The sequence below is a fragment of the Citrus clementina genome, unplaced genomic scaffold (assembly GCF_000493195.1).
Source record: "Citrus clementina cultivar Clemenules unplaced genomic scaffold, Citrus_clementina_v1.0 scaffold_8, whole genome shotgun sequence".
Taxonomy (NCBI): Eukaryota; Viridiplantae; Streptophyta; class Magnoliopsida; order Sapindales; family Rutaceae; genus Citrus; species Citrus x clementina.
In genome coordinates this window covers 3293336-3303964 of record NW_006262022.1, presented here as the reverse complement: position 1 = coordinate 3303964, position 10629 = coordinate 3293336, and the positions used below count along the sequence as shown (strand labels likewise).

Sequence of the window (10629 nt, the reverse complement as noted above, 5' to 3'; positions counted from 1 at the left end):
ACCAGTAGAGAGGTCGGTTATGGATTTTCTGGTCTTAGTACTTGATTGGAAGTAATACCAGCCAGCATCTTTGGGGCTGCTTTTCAGTTGATACAGGTGCTTCACCTCATCAACTGTGGGCTTGCTTTGGTAACATATGTCCCACAATATGAACAGACCAGAGAGTACTCTCCACCCGTTGGGGTTCAGCTGACCAGGAGCTAGATTTAGCCCGTTAAGAATTCGGGCAAAGTAGAGTTGCAAGGGACACCTCAGCCCATACTTAAAACTCTCCAAAAATAAGGTAACATATCCCCTAGGAGGCCGGCTAGGGGTATCCTTCTTTCCTGGGATCTTAAGAGGTATTTCACCAGGAATACTATACCTAAGCCGGAGGTCAGTGAGCTCGTCAAACGTGGTCGTGCACGTCATGTAATCAATGGCGTAATCCCGTGATAGGGCTCTACCTCCTACTGTATTCCGCCCTTCTGGTCACGATGTTCCTAATGGGGACACCTCACCAGAATCACCTCCTTGATCCTCACTCAGGGTGTTTTCTGAGCCAGAAGACCCATCCTCACCGTTGTTTCCGCTTGAAGAGGTTGCTTGGGGGGACATCCTCCCAGCGCTAGTCCCAACACTATGTCTAATGGGTTCTAAGGGGATCCCGGGGTCAAAGGCAGGATCAGTGAGCAGACTAGGCAGGAAATCTAACTCGTCGTCATCAACTTCAATGACTTTCTCTTTACCTTTTGACATCTCCTAAGCTACGACCAGAGCAATATCACCAAACACTACCCAAACAAAACAAAGAGAAAGGAAATTTTCTATAGCAATCTAGGAACGAGAAAATAGAGGTAATACCTGCAGTTGAGGCCCGACGAAGTAGAGGCCCGACGAAGTAGAGGCAGGGATGATAGCTTCTACGTCGAAGGAAAAAAGTTATTCAGTCACCGGAGAAGTAAAAAAGGGCTGAGAGATGAATTTCGTCGTTGGGATTTTTAGGTTCCTTAATGAGAAATAAACCCACGGGCTATCAACATTTAAGGGCACGAGTTCCAAGGGTTGCATAGCCACCGGTTTGAAATTCAAATGGAGGGACAAATCTCTACCACATCACCTCACCCACAATTTAATGCGACACGACTCCTCAAGACCTCTTCCTATCCCGCGCAAATCAGAACTAATGAGTTTCTACTGCTGGTCCACTACATTACCCAACACTAGAAACTGGGGGACCGGTGTTTGGGGGAAGTACTTCGACGAGACCAGACGTGATGAGCAGATATCTGGTGGCAGAGTTCTGCGAACAGGTGTATCCTGTAAGAGTCTGGTAGTAGGGGAACAGGAGCAGGAATATTCTGTTCGTCCACGAATATGCCATCCACGAGGTCGAACTCCTGTTAGAGGCATAAAGCCATTCCTGCTAACGGTCGAGGCAAAGAGACTCGATCAACGACAGTTAGCGAGACGTCCTCTCCAATCCGAGAATCAAGGCACGAAGGCCATGCAACCACCCACGATTGCAGAAACGGAGCATCCATTTTCGAGAGGTGGGAAGGTAACGGGCGTGATGGTGGGGAAGATCTGAACTCAGAAGAAGCCTATAAAAAGGCAGCCAACGAAGGTAAAAGGGTTAGAATTTTTGAGATTAGAACTGAGAAAAAAAAAAGAGCTCTAAAGAATTGATACGCCATAAGATTTGTGGCTAGCATTCCCAGGAACACAAAAACCTTCATTTCTGACTTGAGCGTCGGAGGATTTACGCCGGAAAAACAACCGGCATGCTCTGACCTGTCTCTGTGTACGCAGGAACTTCTAGAAAAGAAGCATTACGAGGAGAGATCCTGATCTTGGTAGAGTTGATCGAGCAGAGATCCTGGTTGTGTAAGGAGGGTAACCAGAATCTCGCATCAACAACAGCCAACAAAGTTCTTGCTCAAGTTCGGTCTCATATACACGTCAATGGGATTGATAATAGACTTAATTAGTGCTTTCTGTAAATAATTGACAAGATTCTTCGCCTCCATAAATTTGACTGAATATAATATCACTCAATTAACAACAAATATATATTCAACAAATTCATTTTGTAGCTAGAAGAGCATGATTGAAATGTTGGAAAGACCCCAAATGTTTTACGAGTTATTTACCGAACTTTTGGTCTTTTACTTCCGGAGGGGAAAAAAAAGGTGAAATATGATTTTTATTTTTAGTGCTATTTTATTAATTGCAAGTAAAATTCAGGTAAGTCGTGCTTTGTTCCAGACCGGGTAACATTATTGAAATGATGGTTTACAATCTGCTAGTAATATTACTAGGCTGCTGACAAGGCACAGATGAGCTAGCAGCTTATTGAGGTTACCAGCTGAACAGAATTGAAACAGTTGTTTTTGAGAAATTTTCTTGCAACTTAGAGAGAGTTAGCCAAGATTGTAAACATGGGATTTGTTCTTTGCAGAGTGCTGAGTGTAATCTTTTAATCGGCATCTGTTAATGCTTGCCGTGGTTGTTTTCTCTTGCAGATATAAGCAAGCTTGTCAAGCCACATAAATTGCTCTTGTGATGTTCTTGATTTGATTTTGCATGTCCCTATGATCTCATTGATTAATCTTTAGATTTAGATCCTGAATTCTTTCTTGATCTCTTCTTGATTTGATAATCACATTGAATTGGATCCAACAGTAACAATGGCTCCTACAATTAAACTCTATTCATTTTCTTTCCTTATTGTTCTTATGGTAAGGTACACAATATCACTTGTAAATTATACACACATCAATGGGGCATTTGAATGTTCTTATATAGACATTAATACATATATGAAATTGCTGGTAAAAGAAATGATGTCCATAATGTAAAACCAAAGAGAAATATGATGCTGAACAACATTAAATTTAAGAGTACACAGATTACTAAGTTCCTGGTGATCACATCAGAAAACATTATCTTGATTTAGGAATGAAGCTAATTTATCCATCAAGGCCACAGCCTTTTCAGAATCTGGATTGAACAAGTGAAACACATGATCCTCTCCTTCTGTCTCCACAATCTCAATTTCTCCAGCCCAACCACAATTTTTCAAAGTCTCATAATAAAGCAATCCCCTATCTCTCAAATTATCCTTCTCGGCAACACAAACGAGAACCCTGGGGCACCTCAGGCTCATTAACCTAGAGTCAGCAGCTGGGTTGAACAAACTTATTTTGGTGTGAAAAACCATGCTCTGTTATTCCATCCTATACATATATATACAAGATTATATTTCGAGTATTCTCCACAAATCAAGCTAGACCTCCTATAATCAATCAATCTTCCTAAACTAATTGATTTACATACCAAGAATGGAAGAGAGAATATCACAAGAATATTATGCCAGTTAAGTACAAGATTGACTCCAATTACAGCACCTTAACACCCCCCCTCAAGTTGGAGCATGCAAGTTTCGTATGCCCAACTTGCGAAGAAATGAATCAAAGTGTCGACCACCCAATGCTTTAGTGAAGATGTCGGCCAATTGAGATTGAGTAGGAACATAGGATGGGCGAATGGAATCATTTTGAATCTCATCGCGAACAAAATGACAATCAACTTCTATGTGCTTTGTTCGCTCATGGAACACGGGATTGGCAACAAGATGCAAGGCTGCATGACTATCACAATAAAGTCTCATTGGAGTGGTATGATGCACACCCAATGACATTAATAATCCTTTCAGCCACTTTAACTCACATGTAGTGGTAGCCATAGAACGATACTCTGCTTCTGCTGATGACCGGGAGACAGTGTGTTGTTTCTTAGTCTTCCAAGAGATAGGAAAATGACCAAGCATAACAAGCCATCCAGTCAAGGACCGACGTGTCAACGGACAGCTCGCCCAATCTAAGTCACACCAACCATACAAGGTCAAGTCACAATCAGTCCTTAACAGAATACCTTGCCCAGGATTTCCTTTTAAATACCGTACAACCCGTAAGGCGGCATCCCAATGAGCTTCTCATGGCTGTTGCATGAATTGAGCCAACATATGCACAGCATAGGACAATTCCGAACGAGTTGCTGAAAGATAAATCAACCTACCCACCAGACGCCGGTAGCGCTCAGGATCATCAAGAAAAGGTCCATCTGTCAAAGCGAGATTGTGATTTTGCTCTAATGGAAAGGAAACAGGTTTTGCCCCGAGCAAACCAGTTTCAGTAATGATGTTTAAAGCATATTTGCGTTGACAGAGAAAAATCCCATCTGGACCTCGAGCCACCTCAATCCCAAGAAAATATTTCAGCACCCCCAAATCCTTCATATGAAAACAATCACTCAAGTATGTTTTAAAGTTCTGAATAGCAGCATGATCATTTCTCGTTACAATGATATCATCAACGTAGACAAGAACATGAATCTGCCGCTCATGCTGATGAAGAGTAAAGAGAGAGTAGTCGGAATATGATTGTGAAAAGCCATAATTTTTCAGCGCAGCAGCTAACTTAGCGAACCAACATCGAGGAGCTTGTCTAAGACCATATAATGACTTTCGTAAGCGACACACCATTCCTCGTTGCTGAGAATGAAAGCCAGGAGGCATACGCATGTACACCTCTTCATTCAAATCACCATGTAAGAAAGCATTATGTACATCCATTTGATGAAGTTCCCATTTTCGAGCTGCAGCTACTGCGAGGAAGGTTCGAACAGTCACCAATTTGGCCATGGGTGCAAACGTCTCCTTATAATCAATTCCCTCAACTTGCTTGTTGCCAAGTATCACCAAACGAGCCTTGTAACGTTCAACCGTCCCATCAGCTTGATACTTGATCTTAAACACCCATTTACACCCAATAGCTCGTTTCCCAACTGGCAATGGTTCCATTATCCATGTGCCATTATTTTCTAGTGCATGTATCTCCTGTTGCATTGCTTCCCTCCATTTCTTATCTTTGACTGCCTTAGCAAATGAGTTGGGTTCAACACCTGCAATTATGGCTGCCAAGAAAGCACAATATCGCAAAGAAAATTTATCACAGTTCACATAACGTGCTATAAGATAGAGGCTACCTGAGGATTGCATATGGCCAAGTGAACATGCAAGGGGCCGAATAGAGGGGTGCAACACCTGTGTGGTGTGGATCACATAGTCCTTCAGCCTTGTAGACAATTGGCGTTGTCGATGTCCTCGTCCCAATTGTGGTTCTATACCAGCAACCCCCCTTGCCTCAGGAGCCACACTATCAACAGGCTCCTCCCTTGTTTCCTTTATTTGTCCATTTATGCTATTTTCCTCCCTAACAGGTTGCTCACCTGCATATGCTCTACATTCTACATTGTCTACAAAAACATCATTATATCCTGTCATATTCCTTGTTTCTTCATCACAAATTACATCCTTCATATAAGGAAACTCATGCTCCACAAATACCACATCCCGAGAGACAAAAAACTCTTTTGTCTCCAGGTCATACATGGTCCACCCTTTTTTTCCCAAAAGGGTACCCAACAAAGATATATTTTCGGCTTCGACTATCGAATTTGTCTCCTCTATTCCCACGGTTATGAGCGTAAGCCAAACAATCAAACACTCGCAAATTGTCATATGAAGGTGTCTTCCCAAATAAAACTTCATACGGTGTCTTTCCTTCTAAAATAAGAGTTGGAGTTCTATTTATCAAATAACTTGTTGTCAATATACACTCTCCCCAAAACTCAAGTGGCAAGTTTGCCTGGAAACGAAGTGCTCTAGCAATATTAAGAATATGACGATGTTTTCGTTCAACTCTTCCATTCTGTTGGGGTGTTCCGACACATGAGGTTTGATGAATTATCCCACGGGTAGCAAAAAATCCATTTAAGCAAGTGAACTCAGTACCATTATCGCTACGAACTATTTTCACAAAAGCATTAAATTGTCTTTCCACCATAACCAAGAAATTGCGAATGATTCATCCCACATCTGATTTGTTATTTACCAAATAAACCCACAATCCTCTCGAAAAATCATCCACAATAGTCAGAAAATAATAAGCACCACAAAAAGTCGGCGTCCTATATGGACCCCATAAATCACAGTGAATCATTTCCAGAACAGCAGAAGCTTTATTATTACTAGAAATAAATTCATTACGACATTGTTTTGCACGTAAACAAACATCACAATTCTTGGGATATGCCTTATTTTTCGTAGTATCAACCATTGGCAACAATTTAATAACTTTTTCAGAAGGGTGGCCCAACCTCTGATGCCAAAGATCAATTGTCCCTTTTGCAACAGTCTGCAATGCTCTTGTAGATTCAATTTCTCGGAAGTAGTAGAGCCCCCCGCGTTGTTCACCCGCACCAATCAGCATCCTCGAAGTGCGGTCCTGTATAACACAAAATTTATTAGTGAACTGGATAATACAATTTGATTCTTCGACCAATTGTGACACTGAAATCAGATTACAATTCAAACTAGGCACATATAACACATTGGTTAATTTTAGACGTCCATCAAGGACAATGTTCCCTTTCTTCTCTGCCATTACTTCTTTCCCATCTGGTAGACCAACTGGGCATGCGATTACAGTCTTCACGTCACATAGCAATTTGAGGCTCCCTGTCATATGATGAGAGGCTCCGGTATCAATTATCCAAGCTCTCATATTATACTTACCATTTAGTTTTTCTTGATTCTTTTCCGTCTGTGAGTTCAAAAGATTAAGAAGCATACTCCATTGCTCGTTACTCAGCCCCTTGAGTCCAGTTTTATCTGCATCTAAGACATGGCCCTGTATGCCACTTCCTTCACTTGTCACGTGGGCTGCATTGGCTTTAATCTGACTTCCTCTCCCTTTTCCTCCTTGTGCTATGCCCTGACGTTGTCCACCTTGACCACGACCTGCTCCACGCCCACCAGTCCGTGATCGATCTCCCCACCATTCTGGATACCCAATCAATTGGAAGCACGAATCCGCATCATGCCCCGTTTTTCTGCAGTGTTTACAGATTACACTAGATTTTTCTCTGATCTCTATTTGCCCTTTCACTCCTCCTTGAACAGCAAATGCTACTGGTTCTCCACGTCCTTCCTTTCCCCGAGTTATGGTCTGCACCCTCTCCTCTTGAACAACCAAGGAATATGCTCTGTTTAATGGCGATAGGGGATCGGTGCTTAAAATATTAGAACGAACGGACCCATATATTGTATCGTCCAGGCCCATTAAAAATTGATGAAGCCTCTCTTATTCACGTTTCTTGTTAAGCTTGGCTTCCAATTCACATGCACATCCTCCACAGCTACATATCGGATATTGTTCATAATTTGCCAATTCCTCCCAAATTAGTTTCAGCTTGCCATAATAACTCAAGATGGTCATTCCTCATTGCTTACATTCAGCCAGTTCAGATTTGAGTTGATGAACACGTGGTCTGTTTCCAACCGAGAACCGCTCTTTTATATCATCCCATAACTTCTTCGCCACTTCCATGTGGGTTATGGTGGAGCGCAAGGTTGGTTCGATTGTGTTCAAGATCCATGACACTATCATGGAATTGACTGTCCACCAATCGTCTAGCTCAGGTTCCTTCGCAGGTTCTTTCATGCTTCCGTCAACAAAGCCGAATTTCTTTTTGGCTCGTAGCGCCGTTCTTATCGCTCGTGCCCATTCATCGTAATTGTCTCCCTTTAGTTGAACTTGTGTGATAATATTCCCAGGATTATCACTTGCCGAGAGGTAATATGGTGAAATCTGATTTTTCACATGTTCATCACTCACCTTTGATGTGTCTGATTTGGTCTCCATGGCAAAGCTCTGATACCATGAACAAACTGATTTTGGTGTGAAAAACCCTGCTCTGTTATTCCATCCTATACATATATATACAAGATTATATTTCGAGTATTCTCCACAAATCAAGCTAGACCTCCTATAATCAATCAACCTTCCTAAACTAATTGATTTACATACCAAGAATGGAAGAGAGAATATCACAAGAATATTATGCCAGTTAAGTACAAGATTGACTCGAATTACAGCACCCTAACATGGGTTTATTCTCACATCATTGTACCCACTTGTATTTGGACATACAAATACCCAACACTTATCAACAACTTCATCATGTCTCCAAAAATATGGCTGAACCAAGCAAATTCCTGCCAGTTTTATCCCATTTAAGTCTTCAAAACTCGCTTGAACGGCCATGTTGTGCACAATATTGCCACCAGCACTGTCACCGGCGAGAAAAACACGAGCAAAATCAGCATGATCGTTTAACCAAGCTTCATAGCCATGACCATTGATATTAAAAGGATAAGCTACCTATTTTAGGCTCTCTCTCCGTAGTACCTACCCTTCTTCTAACAATGGAGCGAGCCGCGTTGCTTCGTTCTCTCTCTTGTACTTCCCTCGCTTCCAACAGATTCTACTTTCTCTTTCGTACCTCGCGCCAAATTTTCATCATCATCAGTTGCTGTTGCGAGGAGAAATCACCACCGTCTGATCAACAACCTCACCAGGCGCTCCCTCCTCCGCGGCGACAGCAGATTACACCTCTCCTTATCATCTTACTCTCTTCAATTCAACAAACACTTCTCGTCTCTCTCTCCTCGCGCCGTCGCCTCTCCTTCCACTCCCTCGTCTCCAGGTGCAAATTTGTCGTTTCACTCTTTCTAAATTTCAGCTCTTTTCCCGTTATTTATTTAATTAATCTCCTACGTTTAATTAAGCAGTAATTTTATTGGTTCATTGAATGATTACCGGCAAAGAAAAAAACAATTATGTTCAATTCTTGTAAATTTGTGTTTGTTAATCGTTAGAAATGATCTATTATTTGGAAAAAAAATTGAAACTCCTCTTTTAAGTTATTGTGATTGGTGTGTTGAATTGAGATCTGTGATTGGTTTTCTTTGTGTGTGTAGAGGGTGCTGAAGTCAGCAATGAAGTGGCGGAGAAGCTTGGATTCGAGAAGGTTTCGGAAGAGTTCATTGGAGAGTGTAAATCAAAGGCTGTGCTTTTCAAGCACAAGAAAACCGGTGCTGAGGTCATGTCTGTATCCAACGATGATGAGAACAAGGTCTTCGGCATTGTCTTTCGAACTCCTCCGTAAGTATTGTAAATGTACTCTGTCTCACTGTTTGATAACGTCTTTTTTTTTTTCTCTTTTCATTTTATTTGATTATATTAATTTCAATCAGATACATTGTTAGATATTATCATTAAAATGCTAAGAATACAAGAAAATAATTTTCAGGCAGTTATAGTTTTCTGGACAACGAGACACGTTTTTGGGTTGCAAAAGGTCTGATCATTATGCCTTACCTATTTGATAATGCAGGAAGGATTCAACTGGGATTCCACACATATTGGAACACAGTGTGTTGTGTGGTTCAAGAAAGTATCCTTTGAAAGAACAATTCGTTGAATTGTTGAAAGGAAGCTTGAATACTTTTCTGAATGCATTCACATATCCTGATAGAACATGTTACCCAGTTGCTTCTACGAATACAAAGGTAAGAAAATGAGTTGGAGTTATGAGGAACGGGAACCTAAGCTTGGAAACTCTTACATCTTTTTTGGATTTTACTTACGCTAAGATGGTTTCCTAAACAGGATTTTTATAATTTGGTCGATGTCTACTTAGATGCTGTCTTTTTCCCAAAGTGTGTGGAGGACTTCCAGACTTTTCAACAGGAGGGTTGGCATTTTGAGCTGGATAATCCTTCAGAGGATATAACTTATAAAGGTTTGATATCTGCAGATATTTGTTCTCTCTCTCTCTCTCTCTCTCTCTCTCTATATATATATATATATTAAACTTCTGCTGTTATTTGGTTTTCCCTGGTGATGATTCATCCAACTTGCAACTAAGTTCTTTGACCTTCCTTTTTTTGTTCTTAATTGAAGGTGTTGTTTTCAATGAGATGAAAGGTGTCTATTCGCAGCCTGATAATATATTAGGGCGGGCTGCTCAACAGGCAAGTTCTCCATTCGTCTGACTGTATATCTTTTCAGATTCCTTACAATCAGGAAACAATGGAAAACTGGTTCATAGTTTATTCCTCCGAAGTTTCACTGACAAAGTGCCTGAATCTTATGATTGCATACCCATATGGATCATTTATTGATGCTTCCAATTCATTCTTTTTGAATGCTTCTGATAAAGCTATCTTGTTTGCTCTTGCAACTGAGTTACAAAACTTCTTCACAGGCTTTATTTCCCGACAATGCATATGGTGTAGATAGCGGAGGTGATCCAAAAGTTATTCCAAAGCTGACATTTGAGGAGTTTAAGGTATATTCTTTACTGCATTTTGATTTTTTTTTTTTTTCGATTTATGTTGGTATGGGGATTTTTTAACTTAAATGTTGTGTTAGTTATTTTTCTCAGGCTGTGTCTTTCTGATGGCAGGAATTTCACCGTAAATATGGTTCTATGGAGACGATGATCCAAATGAACGCTTACGCATCCCGAGTGGTAATAAATGACATCTCTATTGATGACGAATTGAGTATCCATGCTCTTTGTTAATTTTTTTTTCTTTTTTCTCACTGGAGTACCACTTTCGGTTGTCCCCCGAAGCTTATGGGTGCTGGTCCCAGAGTGATGCATATGCATGAGTGGTCCTTGAAAACTATGCCTGGTTGAGCAATTAAATAATGGAAACTAAAATCCTTCCTAAAA

The 10629-nt window shown here is 40.9% G+C and overlaps 2 protein-coding genes across 2 annotated transcripts; one reads left to right on the top strand and one right to left on the bottom strand.

The window, feature by feature from the left end:
• Positions 1 to 2914: 2914 nt before the first annotated feature.
• Positions 2915 to 8406, bottom strand: LOC112096146 (probable carboxylesterase 2). The gene is made up of 3 exons (XM_024179077.1): positions 8389 to 8406; positions 7991 to 8267; positions 2915 to 3165 (listed from the first exon to the last, which is right to left on the bottom strand). Exons 1-3 carry the CDS (start codon positions 8404 to 8406, stop codon positions 2915 to 2917), a joined length of 546 nt encoding a protein of 181 aa, XP_024034845.1.
• A 319-nt stretch (positions 8407 to 8725) lies between these two features.
• Positions 8726 to 10370, top strand: LOC18034473 (presequence protease 1, chloroplastic/mitochondrial). The gene is made up of 7 exons (XM_024179076.1): positions 8726 to 8759; positions 8867 to 9050; positions 9283 to 9457; positions 9558 to 9690; positions 9852 to 9922; positions 10156 to 10239; positions 10323 to 10370. The coding sequence occupies exons 1-7, from the start codon at positions 8726 to 8728 to the stop codon at positions 10368 to 10370; spliced, it is 729 nt and encodes a 242-aa protein (XP_024034844.1).
• Positions 10371 to 10629: the final 259 nt, after the last annotated feature.